Consider the following 20,407-nt stretch of genomic DNA (forward strand, 5'->3'; position numbering starts at 1 on the left):
GTGATCCACCCACAACATTAATTATACGCCATAATTGGATGGCCGAAATTAAAAAAGTATTTTAATAATAAAGTTATTTTTAAACCAAACATAATTTTTAGCAGTTTGTTTATTTTCAAAAAGAAATTCAAATACATACAAACAAAACAATAATTCTAGAATATTATCAAATATAAACAAATAAATAAATACATTTTCTTTGCAAAAATTTCCCAAGAAATTGAGCTGAAAATTGTTCATTCATTTCAGCAAATGAACACTTATTGAAAAAAAGAGAGAGTTCTAAATTTTGTAGATTTTTGCACAAATTGTACATCAATTTCATTTAAAGCGTTATAAAAAGCACAAAAACAAGCCATAAAATCTAGTGATTCATTTAGAAAATTCATTAGTTTTACGTTGGACGTCGTTGAAAACGTTACAAAAATAACGCAAGAAGCGGTTGCTTTGAAAAAAAAAATCTTAAAAAAAAGTGCATTTTATATTGACAGTATACAAAAAAATAAATTAAACAAATACAGATTGATTGTCAGTGTGATTTGACAGCATTAAGACTCATTTATTATTTGGATAAAAATCTATCAGTTATAAAAACCAAACTAGACTTAAACCAAAATGTCTAAAGCTCCCGCAATTGGTATAGATCTTGGCACCACTTATTCGTGTGTTGGTGTTTGGCAAAATAATAAAGTTGAGATCATTGCAAATGATCAGGGAAATCGTACAACACCCAGTTATGTTGCATTCAACGATACTGAACGTTTAATTGGTGATGCTGCCAAAAATCAGGTAAAATTATATCAATCTTGAAAAAAAACTATATAATAAAATGTAGAAAACAATGTGCAAAAAAAATTAACATCCATATTAGGTTTAATAAATCAATTATAAAATAAAACCATGGGATATTGAAATAATACGAGGTGCGTGTGAATCAAATTTGCAATGGAAATTAAATGTGAATATAAACACTTGGAATGTTCGAGTGTTTATTTAAAAAAGAATAGATATTTATAAAGATTTAACTAGATCACATTTACGTTAACATAATATATATCGCTCATTTGCTGCAACAACGTCAAAATTAAATAAAAAAAAGTGGTTTCGAGAAAAACGACTTTGAATGTTTTATGACATTTTACTATTTCTTAAATAAATTTTCAACAGATCATACGATTTCCGAAATAAAACCTGATTTAAATAGTAGATATTAATATTTTTGTAATCTGTTTTTAACCCAAATTTTTACTTGTCAAATATACGACAAAACATGAATTTTAATTTTGAAAAAACACTCTCATACAAAAAATAATTGATTTATTTTAAAACTGATAAAACTATATGAAAGACTAAAGAACGGCGCATATTTTGTATTACTCAGTTCAAATTATAAAGCCAATTATTTTTATTCGCCTACAGATTTAAGATATTTTTATTATTCCAAAGGAAAGCTAAATTTTGCCGCTTATTATGCAATTTGATTCGAAAGAAAAAAACATTTACGAGTTACCATATATAAGACATATAAAATCGTAAGGATTTTGGGCTGCAGACATCAATGGACTATACTTATGGAATGAAAAATTTCGACAAAAGTTTTCGTATATGCCATAATTATATGTAATCTGGGTTGATGTTGACCTTGAATACTTTTGTTTGATATCATCGGAAAGGTTATTAAATGTATAAAATTGTGAAATTACAAAACATTGCAATATTAAACCCTATGAATGATCTAAATGACTTTAAAGAAAGAAACTTTAAATATGTATTTTATCACGGCCTTATATTTTGACCTTGGGTCTTCCGGTTTGGACCATATTGGGTAAACAAATAAACATTCACAACCTTTGGTAATATCAATTTTTATTTTTTGAATTTCTAAAATTCACGATTTAATTTTTTTAAAAATCAACACATAGATCGGAAAATCTATTTAATCTATATCTCTATAACCATAGAGAATATACATAGAGCGGAAACTCTCCTGTCAAAGACCTAACTCAGTGGTCAAAAACCTAAGTGGTGAGAATATATTAGTTGAAAAAACTATTTGAAAACAAAAACAACACTTGTATGTGCGATTATTTTGAGTAATATTTTTGTTTGAGTTTTTTTCTAGTTTCCGCTCTTTGTTCTCTATGGACCTAACTCAGTTGTAAAAAACCTAAGTGTTGAGAATATATTAATAAGGAGTGAGATCGAAAAATTCTTAACACACGTTTTTCATTACATTTTTTAACCCAAGTATTATTTGAATTTTTTTTTGATCAAGTTACCTTTGAAAAACATGTCAGTTATTATGTGTAATGTCAATTATATTAATTTTTTTGTTAATCTGATTAAAATGAGTGACCAGAAAAAAGTGCGTACTGAAATTATTAAATATTTTCAACAAAACCCAACTTGGTCTTACAAAAAGTTGGCCAAGCATACAAAGGTCTGCCGTCAAACTGTTTCCAATGTTATTAAACAGTACCGGGAGAACTTGTCAGTTGATAGAAAACCTGGTTCAGGTAGAAGGAATGGTCCACATGATGTTTCTAAAGCCAAAAAAATAGAACGCATTTTCAAAAGAGCTCCCAACACATCCGGTAGGAAAGCAGCCCGGTTAGCTCAGTGCTCGGACTATTTGGTACGAAAAGTTAAAGCTAATGCAGGTTTAAAAACATACAAGGCTCAAAAAGTTCCTGACAGGAACGCTACTAAAAATTTAGAGGCCAAAAACAGAGCACGGAAATTGAAGTCAAGTTTTATAAAAAAATATTCTTGCTGCATAATGGATGACGAAACGTATGTTCTGGCAGATTTTTCGCAACTTCCAGGTCAAAAATTTTATGTTGCTGATGCTCGAGGGAATGTTGAAGAAAAGTTTAGGACCCAAAAGCAGACAAAATTTCCCAGAAAGTTCTTGGTATGGCAAGCAATATGCAGTTGCGGCAAAAGAAGCCACTCATTTGTTACAACGGGCTCTATAAATACCGAAATTTACATCAAGGAATGTTTACAAAAAAGGCTGCTTCCATTCATAAGACTTCATAATGTGTCCACTTATTTTTGGCCTGACTTGGCATCCTGTCACTATGGCAAACAAGCCCTTGAGTGGTACAAGAACAATAATGTGGTATTTGTACCAAGAGAGGCAAATCCTCCAAACTGCCCGGAGCTAAGGCCAGTGGAGAGATATTGGGCTCTTGTTAAAAGAGAATTGAAGAGTACAAAAAAGGTGTCCAAAAGTGTGGTAGATTTTAAACGGAGATGGACTACATGTTCGAGCAAAGTGACAGAAAGCACTATAAAAACGTTAATGGAAGGGTTTCCGAAAAAGGTTCAAAATTTCATCACTAGTGATTAAAACTATAAAAATAATTTTTTTTGTAAATTGTAATAATAATTTCAATCAAATAAAAAAAAAATTAAAGCTGTAAGTTTAGTGGTTTCTTTTTTATAAACATATATGTATGTTAAGAATTTTTCGATCTCACTCCTTAGATAAAAAATATATGAAAACAAAAACAACACTCGTATGTGTGATTATTTTGAGTAATTTTTTTGGTTTCAGTTATTTTCTAGTTTCCGCTCTATGTGTATTTCAGAGCTGTAAATGAATCATTATTTTTTGATTTTAATTCGTAACGAATTAGCAAAATTTTTAATTAATTCTTTTCACAACAAAAAAGATTTCAATGAAATTTTAATCAATTCAAACGAATTAAGCAGAAATGAATTTCAATTCAATTTCAAATCCAATTCAAATGTATTTGTAAAACGAGTTGCAATTCGTTTTCAATTCAAATGAATCTGTAAAATGAATTGCAATTCAAATGGATTTACTAAAGTGAATTGCAATTCATTTCCAATTCGTTTGAGTTGAATTTATTTTGAATTCATTCAAATGAATTAGGACAATGAATTGCAATTCAAATGAATGAAATCAAAAATGAGTGGCAATCAATCAAATTCAAGAGCAGATCTAGGAGGAATGAAAAATAAAAATTTAAGTTTCTTTTAGCAAATAAACAAAATTTTCCCATTTTGATAGGAATTTCGCCGATACATAATAATTCAATTCCAGACGATACCGGACAATTCCAGTATATCATGGACATTCCAGCTACCGGACAATTCCAGTATATCATGGGAATTTCAAATCTAAGTATTGTTTGTATTTGGTCTATACTACATATGTGATATACAAAACGAGAGTAATGCTTGCTGTCTTTTACATAAAAAAATAGTTCAAATCAATTCAAATTTCAATCAATTCAATTCAAATAAGTGGAAATGATTTGTTTATTCATTTGAATTAATTAAAAATCAATTCAATTCAAAGGAATTGTAAATTAATTGCAATTCACTTTGACAAATTCATTTGAATTAGACAAAAATTGCAATTCAATTGAATTGGAAACGAATTGCGATTAATTTATACCAAATTCATTTGAATTGACTCAAATTCCATTTTCTCAAACTTTTTTTCTTAAACTTTTTATATCATACTAGCTGTCCCGGCAAACGTTGTTCTGCCACACAAAGTATGAAGACCCCCACTATAATATTACTCCAGATATGCAATAATAATTTTTTACTTTGTAAGGGAGGTGCCATGCCCATTGTTCCTATATAGGTCAATTGTGAATCTGAACCATCCAGGGACCCACTCAAACACACACATCAAATTTCATCGAAATCGGCCCAGCCGTTAAGGAGGAGTTCAGTTACTAACACACGTACAGAAGAATTTATATATAAAGATGATTTTTAACACTCACAGCCTGTTTTAATCGAAATCTTTAAGAATGTTTGTATTAAAATTTTTGATTTTGGAAGAACCAAACAAATTCGGAGCATTTAAAAAGAGTAATTTTGAAGACTCCTGACCATTTTAAATTGATTTATAATAAAATACAACTTATTTTTACAAATTTTTGTTCGCGTACTTTTTTGGATATTTTTTTAGATTGAGAGTAAATGTATTTTTACGCTCTAAATTAAAGTTACTGGATAATTTTTACTGGAAAGTACGCGAACACACTTAATAATAAAAACGTAATTGCGATCCCGAATGATAGGAGAGATTGCTTCATATTTTAATATCAGCAAATGCAAAGTAAACTGTTGTTTGAAATTAACAATTTGTTTGATGTAAAATAATTCCAAATAAATTGTTAATAAATTGTAATATAATTAAATTTAATATTTATTTTCTTTTTAAACCCCCTTCGTATTTACTGATAATCTATAATTATATTAGAGGAACTTTAATGAATTCCAATTACATACTATTTTCTTGTTTTATAACAAACAACGATAATGATTCATGTTTTAAATTGAAAGCAAAATTCTATTGTTTCAAATTGCAATACATACATATTTCAAAACACTTACATATCTCTGTTCAATCTATTCTATATACAAAAACAATTTATTATAAAAATGTGTTAACAAATTTTCATCAAATATTTTTCTTATTTTTTTTTTTGTAACTTAAAATTATGAAACACATTTGTTTTAATAAATTTAGTTTTACCTTAATTTAATGTTAATTTGTTTAAGATTTTTTTTTTACTCTTTTTCATTATTTATTCTAAAAGTGTAATTTGTTGCATTTTGTTTTATAGTTTTTTGGTTTGGCAAAATCCAAACAAAAAAAAAACAAACTGATAAAAATTATTTTTCACACCATTTGATTTATTGTTAATATTTTTGGATGAAATTTATGTTGACAACAGTAGCAGCAACAACAACATTAAAAGAAACTAACTGAAGCATCAAGATTTACTTGACCTCTTCTCTCAACGTACGCGACAACTGGCTGGACTTCTATGGTCATTGAACAAGCTTTTGTTTGTTTATTTTGTTGTTTTCAACTTCTATATAAGAAATCCATACATAATATTTAGTTATACGCTAAAAGATACTAAAATATAATGACGAATTTGTAAATTTGATTTAGAGTGACTGATATGATGTGCTATACATTTGACATTTGTTTGAAATGAAATACATATGATTCGTCTAATGATTTTAATTTCGTGTGTAATTTTAATGAAGTAAGTGACTTTTCAAATTAGACCCTTAAAGTAGGCAATTGTTTATTTTATTAACAATCATATAACGGATACGGACCATTCTCTGCAGTGGTCGGACTTTACATCAGTGGTCGGCATAAAAAGAACATGGATTATTCCTATAATAAGAGCTTTGAATAAATTAATTCAATTATAGCTTAATTAACTGAAATTTTAACGTAACAAATTCTTAAGATACTTTTGTTTGAATAGAAAAAATTTAGGAATTTCTGAACGATTCGTCGTTACATTTATTATGCCCCCTGTTTACATATCCCAAGCGAGTACTTTTTTTTAAATACTGGTATGTAAGCAAATTTCATTAACTTTTAAATAATATATGTTTTATTTTAAACAAACACTAACTGCGAACCATTTTGCTTGTCTGCAGATACACTCAAAGTATCTAGCGGAAATCGAACCCGCAATCCTCAAATTAATAGTTCAGCACACTATCGACTGGTCTATCGGGGCACCCTATAAAAAATTAATTATATTGAGAACTAATTCTCACAAAGGAATGAATTCCCTATGTTTGAAGTACTAAAGAATTATGCACAGGAATTAATTTGTAAAGAATTCTTTAATGAAATTTGATATTGAGAATGTAATAATTAATTAATTCTATCGAACCTTTGATATTAATAACATGTTATGAGACATATTCTTTCTTTCTTGTTTCTAATTTGATAATTTTTATGAACATCGTTGGCCGTGGAGGCTAAGAGTGCCGGCCACTGCTATACAGCCTGCGTAATCAACGTTGCCAGAAGATTTTGATAGAAAACCATTATTTGGTGAAAGAAATATCAAAATCCCTTTGTTGGTGTTTCGTTTTTTTTATGGAATTGCATGTAAATAAAACATGCAATATAAATCGAAAAATATGTTTGAATTTTAAATGTTAATAAAAATATGAATCAATACTTCTAGAATGATTATAATCAAAACCACTTTATATTATTTAATAACATCCATACAACTGGTGATATTACAAGCACTTCTGGAACCTGTTCTGTGGTATGTTATTATGATTCTGAAGTAATTCTGTAGAGTTTTATAGAGACTAGTTTTATGTGCTGTTTTTCTATAGCGAGTAGACGTTTTGAGTGGACGTTTTACATGTATTTTGTTTTTGTTACAATAACAAAACACATGTTAAATTTCCACTCAAAGTACTCGTTCGCTATAGAAAAACAGCACATTAGGCATAGAGAAACATAGAGCGGAAACTAGAAAAAAACTCAAACAAAAAAATTACTCAAAATAATCACACATACGAGTGTTGTTTTTGTTTTCACATAGTTTTTTCTACTAATACATTATCACCACTTAGGTTTCTGACAACCGAGTTAGGTCTATGGTTTTAGACTACAACATTTTTAATTTAAATTGAGAACATTATGCATGATATTGAGAAAATTCCAATTGATATTGAGAATTTCAACATTAAATTAAGAAAATTTCAATTAAAATTGAGAAAATTCCAAATGAAAATGAGAAATTTGAGAATTTAAAATTGAAATTTAGATAATTCCAAATGAAATAGAGAATTTCAATTTGAAATTGGGAATATTCCAATTGAAATTAAGAAAAAATAATATATTTATCCTTGACATCACAATACTTTTGATTTTGGACCGAAATATTTCAATATGTGTTACTGGAGAGTTGTCGAAAAATTCACGTAGGCGACTGTGGCAAGAGTCATTATTACATACCAAAATTAGTTCAGATAACTGATTGCCCAACTCTTGTCATCCTATCCATTTGAATAATGCCTGCGATACTGTTTGGGATCCAACACGAGACCAATCATGTTTTCTACGACAAAATAAATTTAAATTGGTCTATCCAGATCACCTGCTTTCTAAATTTAGGATTTTAAGGCGGACATTTTTAAAATCAATTATAATGAATGAATATAACACGGATTCCAGAAGCGATAAGCAAGCCGTTAAAACTTTGTCTGTAATATAATAAAAAAAAAAACAGTAAAATTCCTCTAACTGCATCTCGGAACTAGTTCCTAAAGGGGTGTTAGTTATTTAGTGCTTCCGTAGATCTAGTTCCGAGTGTGTCAAATTCAAGCAAAAATCCATGATTATCTGAATCGGAAAAGTAATTGGTCAACATTTATTTTGGGTTACTGACTGCAAACATGCATTTGCATGAACAACGCAGCCCTGATTATGAATCTACTTCAGTCGCTATTTGAGGTAAGAACTAGAGTTTTTCTTTTCCCGGGAAATCGGAATTAATTTTGAAATATCCCGGCATCCCGGGAATTCCCGCCTAGAACAAATTATTAAATTTTAAGAATATAAACTTCGTTAAAAAGCTAAAAAATGTCTTTGGTTTTAAAATGTAATTGGATACAAATAAAAAAATCCAATAAAAATTTAATATAAAGGATAAACTGACTCGATTTCTAATTTTGGTTATATACAAACCTTTCACCATTTGTCATTTGTATCGGAATGACTTCGTTAGATTCCAATTAATTCGCAAAAAATAAAAATTTAATTTTTTTAATTTTGAATTGGCAATGTTTAGCTTATTAAATCAAAAATTAAGTAAAGATGTTAATTAAAACTTGAAGAATTTTACGGAAGGTGGTTTTATTCATAAAATTTTCGTTTTACTCTTTGTGAAAAAGCAAACTACTAAAATAATTCCATTTTCGATCGGAATAGAATTCTGTGACAGCTCTGAACATTCACGAGTTTTTGGAATAATTTGAATAATGAACTTGTTATTGGTATATTTTGGTTATATATTTTTTGTTGTATGAATCTTCTGCATTTTTTTTTTGGAGCTTTAAGCATATTTTAGAGAAAGTCAAGTTCAAAAAGCATTACATAAAAATAAGGAAAATAATTCCCGGGAATTCTCGCACAATTTCCCAGGATTTCTAAAGTGCTTGTATGTACAGATTGATGAAATATCAGTGTATGATCGAGATCAGCGTATGATTTGAAGCTTCTGTGATGGATGCATTCAATATAAAAACCTCTTCTTTAAGCATTTAAAAAGCGTTTTCAGATCAGCTTAATGAAAACAAATCTCTCTAAAAATTTAGATCAATTGAAGGATTGATCTATTGATCGCCGATAATATTTAGAATTTCAGACTGTATTGTTCAGCATAACGATCTAGCTATGTCCGTACGTCTGTTGAAGGCACGATAGGGCTTTCCGCCCAATAAAATCCCTGATACCAGTAATGCTTTAATTGATATTTTGCCTGATGGACTCGATTATTAAGAGGTATGAGCTATTACAAACAAATTTAAGATCATCGATCTTATAGGAACTTTAATAATATTAAGTCATAAACTACATTCAATTTAAAATGTCAGCAAATGTTACAAAACAACTAATCATACTCATAGCCCCTATATAGCGTCAGACATTTAAAAATGGACATATTAAAATTATAACACTCTCTTGTTATAATGGCTTTACACCAAAAATGGTCGCAACCAAACATGCTGTTCTATGTTGTTACAATTGTAAAAATTTATTATAATTTAAAACAAAAATTCAAAATAAATTTAATTTTTAACAAATAATATCATTTCAATAACATTTATGAAATTTTTTTAATTAAAATCTTCACGTTTAGTAAAGATGATGAATAAAGGCGTTTCGACTTTCAATACATGTGGGAGGTTTGTTATATGCGAAATGTTCTTTCGAAGTCTCTCTGCAACACATTAAAATTATACATGAATAAATTTAGATTGTTGTGAAAAACAAGTGGAATATTCTCGTTTTTTGGTCATAAATATTTTTTTAATTTGTTCATCCAAATAATTTCCTCTTGTGTTTATGTTTAGAAATATACGAAAACAATAATAATAAAAAAAATACATTTTAAACATACATAAGTATTTATATTGTAGGTGAAATGATGTGATGCACATTAAATTTATAAATTTAGAAATGTTAACAAATTTATAAATATAAAATGACCTCTATTGAAATTAATATTTTGAAGTTATTATTGAACATTTGGAGAGTGCAAAATAGAAACGAATGTGTTTGAAAAGATCTCAAATTTCGAATCCTATATACCCACCCCTAATTTTAAACTGAAATTGATTTTTGTACATTTATTTTTATCTGATTTTGCCTATTTTCAATACCAAATTTTGTATGGATTTTACTATTCTATAGATATTTATGTATCAAAGATCCATATTCCGGGTTGATATTTGTATGGGTTCAAGGAGAAATCATGAGCCGACTCTTACCATTTTTCCATTTATATTAGGGCTCTATAGACGTGTCCATAGGGAACAGACCAACAGACATACATATCTATATCGTTTTAGAATTTTATAAGGACCCAGAAACATTTAATTTTATATACCCCCTCACTCAATCAATATCTAATGTTTTTCTTCTTTCAGGTTGCCATGAATGCCAAAAACACCGTTTTCGATGCCAAACGCTTAATTGGTCGCAAATTCGATGATCCTAAAACTCAGCAAGACATGAAACATTGGCCCTTCCAGGTGATCAGTGATTGTGGCAAGCCCAAAATTGAAGTAGAATTCAAGGGAGAGCGTAAACGTTTTGCACCCGAAGAGATCAGTTCTATGGTGTTGACCAAAATGCGTGAAATTGCCGAAGTCTATTTGGGTGGCAAAGTAACCGATGCTGTCATTACGGTACCGGCCTACTTCAATGATTCCCAGCGTCAAGCTACCAAAGATGCTGGTTCCATTGCTGGTTTAAATGTCCTACGTATTATTAATGAACCTACTGCTGCCGCTTTAGCCTATGGTCTGGATAAAAACTTAAAGGGTGAAAAGAATGTGCTGATTTTCGATTTGGGTGGTGGTACTTTTGATGTCTCCATCTTAACCATTGATGAAGGTTCATTGTTTGAGGTGAAATCTACTGCTGGTGACACACATTTGGGTGGTGAAGATTTTGACAATCGTTTGGTCAACTTCTTTGTGGATGAATTTAAACGCAAGCACAAGCGCGATTTGTCTGGCAATGTGCGCGCCTTGAGACGTTTACGCACTGCCTGTGAAAGAGCTAAGCGTACATTGTCTTCCAGCACTGAGGCTTCTTTGGAAATCGATGCCTTACATGAAGGCATTGATTTCTATTCCAAAATCACCAGAGCCCGTTTTGAGGAACTTAATATGGATTTGTTCCGCTCCACCTTGACACCCGTTGAGAAAGCATTGAACGATGCTAAAATGGATAAATCTTCCATTCATGATGTTGTCTTGGTTGGTGGCTCAACACGCATTCCTAAAATCCAGAAAATGTTGCAAGATTTCTTCGGTGGCAAGCAATTGAATTTATCTATTAACCCAGATGAGGCTGTAGCCTATGGTGCTGCCGTTCAAGCAGCTATTCTCACTGGAGTTGGCAGTTCTCAGATTCAAGATGTCCTCTTGGTTGATGTTACCCCCTTGTCGTTGGGTATTGAAACTGCCGGTGGTGTTATGACTAAATTGATTGAACGTAATGCTCGCATTCCCTGCAAACAACAACAGACCTTCACCACCTATAGTGACAATCAAAATGCTGTTACCATTCAGGTGTATGAAGGTGAACGTGCCATGACAAAGGACAACAATTTGTTGGGTACTTTCAATTTGACTGGTATTCCACCCGCACCCAGAGGAGTACCTAAAATTGAAGTAACTTTCGATTTGAATGCCGATGGCATCTTAAATGTATCGGCTAAAGATAATAGTACTGGCAAGTCCGAAAAGATTACTATTACAAATGATAAGGGACGTTTGTCAAAGTCTGAAATTGATAGAATGTTATCAGATGCCGAAAAGTACAAAGATGAAGATGAAAAGCAAAGACAACGTGTTCAAGCTCGTAATGCTTTGGAAGGTTATATTTTCAGTTGCAAGCAAGTAAGTTTTAGAGAGATTTGGGTGTTGGTAAGCATAACAATTAAATTTATTATTGTCTTTGTTATTTTAGGCCATTGAAGAAGCTCCGGCTGGCAAACTTACCGATTCCGATAAATCGACAGTGCGTGACAAGTGCTCTTCCGAAATGTCTTGGCTGGATAATAATACTTTGGCCGAAAAGGAAGAATTTGATGATCATTTGAAGGACTGTCAACGTGTTTGTGGTCCAATTATGTCCAAAATGCATGGTGCCGGCGATGCTGGCCAAAAGTCTCAAGGTGGTCAAGGTGGCCGTGGTGGTCCCACCGTAGAGGAAGTTGACTAAATTGGAATTTTTATGTATTGTTTTTGATATTTCTTTCTTTTTTAATTTTGTTGATCCTATATAAAATAATTTTGTAATACAGTTTTTTTTTACTAAACCATGAAAGGAAGTGTTTGTTTTTGCAGAGTGGTAAATGAATTGGCGTTACTGAGAGGGAACAAAAACCTAACTCTTGTACATGTAAATTAATGTATGTCATTAAATTTGGGAGAATGTAAATATTAGTTATATATTTTTCCCTCATTTGCGTCTATAGTTCAACACTATGGGATCATATATGTATGATCATATGTATGTATGTCTGTTGAAATCAACTTTTCGAATCCTACCCAGCAGTTCTAGGAGACAGTACCGAACTAGTGGTTTTACCTATCATTTAGGGTGGGAGCTAGTTACTTCAATAGCCACGTGACTAGTCATTATACCCTACACCACCATTGTGGGAAGGGTATAATGACTAGAATATAAATTATTGAAATTTTAAATGAAAAATGTTTTTGCTCTTTTACTTAGTGTAGGGTATTATATGGTCGAGCTTGACCGACCATACTTTCTTACTTGTTTTAACATGGGCATGTCCTAGGCAGGGAGTCAATTGTCTCTTTTTGATTACAATGGGACTGTCAAATAGCTGGTCCAAAGTAGGAAACGCATTGGATTCACATACTGGTTACATAGCGTCAGTTACCTTGCTAGATTTGTAACTGGTTACTTGACTAGTTATTTTAGCACGTGCATGTCCTAAGCAGGGTGTCAATTTAACCCTTTTGATTACAATGTGACTATCGGATAGCTGATCGAAAGTAGTCAACGCTTCTGGTGGGTAAAATAAAGTGCAGTACAAAAAAAGTTTCAAGTGACTTCACATAGGTTACTAAGAGACCCCAAAGTGACTATTGACTTCATGCTATGGGATATCAGTATACTTAAGCATAAATAAAAATAAACTGTATGAGAATTATATTAACACAATTTGTAAAAAAACAGTTTGTACTCTAGATTACTTAGGACACTTAAGTGACAATTGTCTTCATGCTAGATTACTTGGGATGCACAAAGTAACCAATTGTCTTCTCACTGCACTACAAAGTGCACACACGTGCCAAATGACCAAAATATATAAAATGGAGTCATCCAAGTGATAAGACATTTGTGACAATTACTTTCTTTAAAGGATACATTGACTACTTGCTTAACTGCTGGGTAATAACTTGCGGATGTATGATCCAGAAGGGAAACCCAGACAATCCATTTAAAATCACAAGAAGCGTTTCAGTACTCAAAATTCCTTTATAATAATTAACGGAAATATAACTTAAAATAATATAAAAATACTAAATGCACTAATGCACTAATGTCAAATAAATGTTGGTGTTCTTAAAGTTATTTTCAGCTGCCAACACCGTGTATTAATTAATGCTTTCCGAAAATGAAAACATTATTAAAAGCATTAGGAATAGTTTTGAAAAAAAAATTTTTTGTTTACACAATTGTATACAAACTATTTTTATACCCTTCACCTTCGTGAGAAGGGTATATATAAGTTTGTCATTCCGTTTGTAATTTCCACAATATAATTTTCCGAACCTATAAAGTATATATATTATGGATCATTATAGATAGCGGAGTCGATTAATACGGACATGGTATGTCTGTCCGTCTGTTTGTTGAAATCAATTTTCTGAAGACCCCAGATATCTTCGGGATCCAAATCTTTAATAATTCTGTGAGACATGCTTTCGATAAGTTTCCTATTTAAAATCAGCAAAATCGTTCCACAAATGGCTGAGATATGAGGAGAAAACCAGGACAACATCGATTTTTGACCTATATATGGATTACTAAGTCATTAATATAGACAATATGGATATCTAATGATAGATATTTCAAAGAAGTTTGCAACGACGTATAAGACCACAGTAAGTTAGACCTACAATGGGTCCAAATCGGAAAAATATTTTTTAACCCGAATTGTTTTTTTTTTACCAAAAAAAAATTTAAAAACAAAAAAATTTTATAAAATTAAAAAATTCGAAAAAAATGTGCAAAAAATTAAAAAAACAACTTTGGAAAATAAATAAATTTTGTTTACCTAAAAATATTTAAAATTTGTATTTTGAAGTATAATTTAGTAAAGGGTATATAAGATTCGGCACAGCCGAATATAGCTCTCTTACTTGTTTTATTTAGAATTGTTAAATTTCTGCAATTATATTTTTATTTTATACTTTCTTTGCATTTTTGTGTTCTTTTTTGTACATATATATAAATATATACCCGATAGTTTAAGAAAATAAATAATTTTTGAATAGTTTAAAAAAAAATTATAAATACCGAACCCAGGCGAATTCATAAGGTGACTGCGTCGCGGCTACAAATACGACAATGCAAAAACTACAATAATTTTTTAAATACATATATTCAATTAAAATTTAAATAATTGTTTATTAATATGTATCGCCTTTTTCCAAAAAAAATTAACATACCATTACACATAATTTATATACAGTGGCTTACAAAACAATGGAAACTTTTAAGAAATCCAAAATTATTTATATTTTTTGGTATTTCTTTTAAATTATATTAATTAAAATTGACAAGACAATGGAAACTTAGGTTTCGTTTTTACAACATTTGTATAGCCCTTTTAGTGACTCAGTATTTTGCCAATTAAATAGTCAATCGTCTCCTTTAAAATATTGGTATAAATTTTTTCCCCGTGCGATAGCAATCAAGACCTGCCTCATTTGTGCTGCGGATAACAAGAACTTCGTTATAATATTCCTGTAACTGCAATTTCGGCCTCATCTTCAAAATGTAAGGCCCAATCAGGCCACCAGACTAAAATCCGCATCAGACAGTTGCTCGTTGTGGGTGCATTTTCTCATGGATTGCATGATGATTTTCTGAGCCCCAAATTCGACAATTTTGTGTATTCACGAAGCCATTCAGATGGAAATGAGCTTCATCGGAGAAGATAACTTTTTTCGAAAAATTGGCATTGACTTCATTTTGCTCCATTACCCATTGAACGAATTGCCTGCGCTTTCTAGGATCGCCCGGTCATTCCAAAGGTCATTTGTCAAAAGCAGTCTTAATGTCCATAATCGACCCAGTTTCTTCAAATTTGTTGACCACTCTTCGAACGGTGCACTTTCTCTATTGAAAATTATAACGCGTTGTTCTTGCGTAAAGCGCTCCATTTTCAATAACCGGAATTAACATATTTAAAAGCTGCCAGATTTCAACAATAAATCATGTTAGTGTATCTCCTACTTATTTTAATGATTATATTTTTATTTAATGTTTAAATGTTTCTCTATGGTTTAAATATACAGAACTTCATTAATAAAATAGAAAAATATCAATATCAATTAGAAAACGTATAAGTTCTTGTAAGATATTTTGTGTTTACAAAACAATTGTCGAAATTCATATGTATATTCATATATTCAACATTAATTCAAATAAAAAACTCAGAAAATGTAAATATACGCAAAGTATTGTTGTATGCATAAGCTAAATAAAGAACATATCGTCGTTGAGCCTACAAAAAAGCTATGTGTTTTTTCAAAAATTTTTCGTGAGTGTATAAAAGTTTGATACATAAAATGTTCCTTTACTTCTCTTCTATAATTTACCAAAAATTTAAAATTTCAATTATTTCTCATTTATCGGAATTTTTTCCTTTCCGGGATTTTAAAAAAAAATCGGCACATTCCCTGGCATTTTTTAATACTAAATTAGTCCAAAATCCCATAATTTTTTTATAATAATCGGTCTTGATTCAATATTGTATATCACAAACAAATATAAACCAATATTATTGTATTACTACTCAAATGATTGAATATTAATGACCGATCAGTTTTGTAAGTAAATGCATGATAAATAAGACTGTGGAATAAAATATTTGTTAACAATTATACCTAGTTCTTTTTGCAGCTGCAGCTACGATATTATGTGTATAATTTTAAAACTCAACTTAGTAAATTTCATTTTAGTTCGAATAAAACCTTTGCTCAGAACACAACTCAATAAAATGACGACATTCAGTAAATTTTTCCAAGAACACATACGGCCACGAACTTGTCAAGATATTATACACACGGAAACATGCAGGGAGCATTTAACCAAGGATATATTATTATATGTTTTATCAAATTTTAAATATTTTGCACCAATATGTTTAGTAAGCTATTTTTAAACAATTGCAATAAATATTGGATCTCACGAGTATTTTTTGTTTCTGCAGTTGCCAGCTCTCGTTAAAATACGAACCACTAATAAAAAGAAGCTACGGAAAACTTTGGAATATTATTTGAGCTGTTCAGTGCTGGGTTCATGTGTTGGAATTGCAACAGATATGCTAATATGTATCCTAAGGTAAATTTGGCAAGTTTTATAATTGCTTAAATAATTTAACTGTCACTTTTATATGTATTCCAAGAAACATTTGCGGCCAGTTCGGTTATTACAGCTTTTTGTTTATGCCCGCATTTCTGAGTGCCAATATACTATATTTGGGTCCACAACGTGTAATTAATTTATACGAAACTACTATCTTTCAATGTGTAAGTTGGAAAATAACATTGAGAATTGTATAAATTGTTATACATATATTTTTTCAGGCATTTGAAACTTTTTTCCTTATGCGTAAAAATATCATTAGTCGTACGATTGTGAATTCAAAAATTATTCAAACCTGTTTGTTTATGACCTGCAGTGCCATTATTTTGCATGGCAAACAAATGTATAATGCTCAGGGATTTTGGTTATTACGTCCTAATCCAAAAATACAACCAATGGAAAACGCAGAACAATGTCTGAAATGTGAATTGCACCCGCAAAGTACCTGCAAACAATATATATTTGATGGTATGCGTAAATATTTTATATTTGGTCTATCTTTGGATTTCATTAAAATGTTAATGAGTCCGGTGAGATCATCGCAAAATCAATCTAAACTTTTAAGCAAATTGAAGAACTTTCGTATACGTTCAATGACTTTGTTTACTGCTTATATTGGAATTTATAGAGTAAGTAAAATTTGTTTTCAAAAATAATCATCAAAATCTCGAAATAATAATTATTAAGATTAGAGAGACTGATTCAGAAACATGACCGCAAAAAAACACTCAACTCATAGATAAATACCATTAGATCGGAAACTCTTCTGTCAAAGACCCAACTCAGTTGTCAAAAACCTAAGTGGTGGGAATGTGTTTGTGACAGGAGAGTTTCCAATCAATGTGTATTTATCTATGGTCAAACCAATATTTTAAAAATATTTTCCGGTCGTAGTTCTGAATCAGGCCATACAAATTTTTATAAAAACAAGTATTAATTAAAAGTATTTGGAATAATAAATAAGTTATACTGATAATAATAATAATAATTTCATCGACCCGAATTATTCTCTACTTTGTTAAACTATCCAGTATTTCTTTTAATTTTCAGTTCGCTCACTGTTGGTTTAATGGCAAAAATTATTGCACCGATAATTGGAATCATATTTTATCAGCATTCCTTGCAGGATCATGTTACTATTTGTATCCCCAATCAACCCTATTTTCATTTGCATTGGTTCAAGCAATACGCTCCATGTGGACAATTTTTGAAGTTTCAAATATTGATACACAAAATACGATTTTAAAGCTAATACTTGCAATTCCCTATGCTAGAATTCTCTATCCTTTCGCTTTGGGCAATATGGTACATTTATTGGTAATGCAGCCGAAATATATAAGTAATTTGGCAGCTACAGTAGCCAATGGTCTAACTAACAATTTGTAAGTTTTTGTAAAATGTTTTAATAATTAGCTAATATTTATTTTTTTATATTTGCAGTCCTAAACACATTCAAAATGAAATATATTTATTACAAAAGCAACTTAAATTTCAAAGAAAGCTTTAACAATTTTGTAAAAATTGTTCATAGATGTGGGCCTATTTCGTAATTCGATTCGAATACAAAATTAATTGAATAAATTTATTAACGAAAATCGAAAATTCGTTCGAATTAGCCAAAAACCGCTCGATTGTTGGATGGGAATAAAAATCAATTATTTTACCAATTAGAAAAGTAGCAAACATGTTTAATATAATTTTTTAATAAAAATATGATATAAACAAACCAAATCTAATTTCTTTTTTGTTTATAATTTTGCCATGGCAGAATCAACCAAGTACAATTATTAGGATGAGTTGTCAATATTCACCCCTACAACGTCAAACTATGGATGTTATCACTTTATATTTTCATTTGATTTGTGCGCGTTATTAGCGTTAAACTTTAATTTATTACATTTTTATTTAATAAATGATAATTTTTTTAAGTTTTAGAGATTGAAATGTTTGTCAATAAATAGCTTTTCTGCTTTTATACTTGGCCAAGTACTCTACATTGTGAATACCGCTAGTATATTTCAGATAATTTCACAGAAATTTATTATTTTAACTTCAAAATACAGTCATAACGCAAATTTATTAGTAACCGATTATGGCCAAGAGACTAGGTTGTTAATGAATCCTGATAAAAAAATTAAATTAAACATATAATTTTCTAATTATATTCCGTAATAAATCCATGGCACTCTCCAAAGTATTTCTGAGTTTTTAAGGTATGCTATATTGTGTTCTTCATTTTTTTTCTATTAATTTAACACATTTTTGTAAAATTAAACAACATTTTCTATCTGTATCTCATAAACACTCATTTCTACTGCAAAACATTTAATAAATGGAACTGACATATGAAATAACTGTAATTAATCCGCCATTTTACATTTAACAACACTAGACATTAAAAAACATAAATACTTATGAAGCTCCCTGTTGCATTTAAAATGTAAACACAGATGACCAAACAGCTGTACAACAAAAACAAAATTTAGAAATAACACTTGTTACACTTCGCTTTATAGTAGCGGAAGTAATAATTCCATTAATTTTAACTTGTATTTATTAGATATATTTTAAACGACATGAATAAACCACCAAAAACATCAACTAGTTTTGTATCACGCAAATTTGTATTTATCGCTATGGTACCAACCATAATTGCTTTGCATTTCGGTTTCAGTATTTTTGGTAACATGCAAAAGAATGTTAAGGAGCTTGAAGAGGGTGATTTGCCAGTAAGTAGAAATATATTTCTTTACGATTTCATTCTTAACTAATTAGTTTCCTTTTTTTGTTTTTGCAGTTTTACAAGTATGAGACAAAGTTCGACGTAAACCAGGAGTCCAGTAAGGTTTCAACTGCTAAGTCCGGAAATCCTTAGATTTTAAGTAGTCCCTATGTTAATGTTTGTAAATAATTCATGTATTACCATTTTGTATTTATATTTGTGAACTAAAATATCGTCTTTTAAACTGAAATATTCGAAATTTAGTTATTAATTCATGAAATTATATGATGACTTTCAGTACATAATAAATCTCATTGTGGCCTTGATAGTAGATATATTTTAAAAAGTATATACATGCATATTTTGCTTATTATTAAATAAATTTTGTATGAAAATAATAAAAATAAACTACACTACAAAGAGAGAACTAAGAAGTATATAATGTTCCATAGAGAATTATACATAGAGACGAGACACTCCAATTTGTCAAACAAAAATACAACAAATCATATGTTTGATACAAAAACAAAATACATTGACTAGCATGTATTTTGTTGTTTCAAGAGTTAAGTTTTTGAAAACAGACTTAGGATTTTGAAAAATACGTCTCGTCACTATGTTACCCTATGTTGTTGTAGCAGCAGTGATTGCTGAGTTCACAGCCCTTGGCCGAGTGAACTCGGGTCATTCCGGTGCGTAGAACCGGCTGTCGTGGGAATGTTATCCTATGTAATGCGCATTGCTGTGCGGCAATTTCGTAATACGAAATGAAAATTTTTCAAATGTCAATGCTTTCTATATTGTAAGTGGAAAATATTTTCATTCGGATATAATTCCTCATCTACTAGTGAATGGTATGAGAAGCTAATAATAGGTTTTCGATCAACCATTTTTGGTTAATTTTTTAATAAACGTCAAATTGTTCCATTTTTATGAAAAAAATGTTTATTATAAAACCCCCCCATTAATAATCATGAATT

At 30.2% G+C, this 20,407-nt stretch overlaps 2 protein-coding genes and 1 long non-coding RNA gene across 3 annotated transcripts; all 3 read left to right on the forward strand.

Moving 5' to 3' along the window:
* The first annotated feature begins 289 nt into the window (after positions 1 to 289).
* Positions 290 to 12,400, forward strand: LOC135964119 (heat shock 70 kDa protein cognate 2). Its single transcript, XM_065516197.1, has 3 exons — positions 290 to 789; positions 10,489 to 11,970; positions 12,041 to 12,400. Exons 1-3 carry the CDS (start codon positions 616 to 618, stop codon positions 12,293 to 12,295), a joined length of 1,911 nt encoding a protein of 636 aa, XP_065372269.1. The 5' UTR covers positions 290 to 615; the 3' UTR covers positions 12,296 to 12,400.
* A 3,910-nt stretch (positions 12,401 to 16,310) lies between these two features.
* On the forward strand, positions 16,311 to 18,436 carry LOC135959197 (uncharacterized). The gene is made up of 6 exons (XM_065510286.1): positions 16,311 to 16,487; positions 16,551 to 16,681; positions 16,746 to 16,869; positions 16,927 to 17,334; positions 17,756 to 18,087; positions 18,146 to 18,436. Exons 1-6 carry the CDS (start codon positions 16,338 to 16,340, stop codon positions 18,210 to 18,212), a joined length of 1,212 nt encoding a protein of 403 aa, XP_065366358.1. The 5' UTR covers positions 16,311 to 16,337; the 3' UTR covers positions 18,213 to 18,436.
* Positions 18,437 to 19,208: 772 nt separating this feature from the next.
* Positions 19,209 to 19,861, forward strand: LOC135959206 (uncharacterized). The gene is made up of 2 exons (XR_010576515.1): positions 19,209 to 19,434; positions 19,503 to 19,861. It is a non-coding gene; the product is annotated as an uncharacterized LOC135959206 (long non-coding RNA).
* Positions 19,862 to 20,407: the final 546 nt, after the last annotated feature.

Source organism: Calliphora vicina, chromosome 1, assembly GCF_958450345.1.
Source record: "Calliphora vicina chromosome 1, idCalVici1.1, whole genome shotgun sequence".
NCBI classification, from domain to species: Eukaryota; Metazoa; Arthropoda; class Insecta; order Diptera; family Calliphoridae; genus Calliphora; species Calliphora vicina.

Excerpts from the sequence above, each read along its gene's own strand:
- LOC135964119 (XM_065516197.1), top strand. The coding sequence starts at position 616 with ATGTCTAAAGCTCCCGCAATTGGTATAGATCTTGGCACCACTTATTCG. Across the intron at positions 790-10,488 it reads GTGATGCTGCCAAAAATCAG|GTTGCCATGAATGCCAAAAA; the intron begins GTAAAATTATAT and ends TTCTTCTTTCAG. Across the intron at positions 11,971-12,040 it reads ATATTTTCAGTTGCAAGCAA|GCCATTGAAGAAGCTCCGGC; the intron begins GTAAGTTTTAGA and ends TTGTTATTTTAG.
- LOC135959197 (XM_065510286.1), top strand. The coding sequence starts at position 16,338 with ATGACGACATTCAGTAAATTTTTCCAAGAACACATACGGCCACGAACT. Across the intron at positions 16,488-16,550 it reads ATTTTGCACCAATATGTTTA|TTGCCAGCTCTCGTTAAAAT; the intron begins GTAAGCTATTTT and ends TTGTTTCTGCAG. Across the intron at positions 18,088-18,145 it reads AATGGTCTAACTAACAATTT|TCCTAAACACATTCAAAATG; the intron begins GTAAGTTTTTGT and ends TTATATTTGCAG.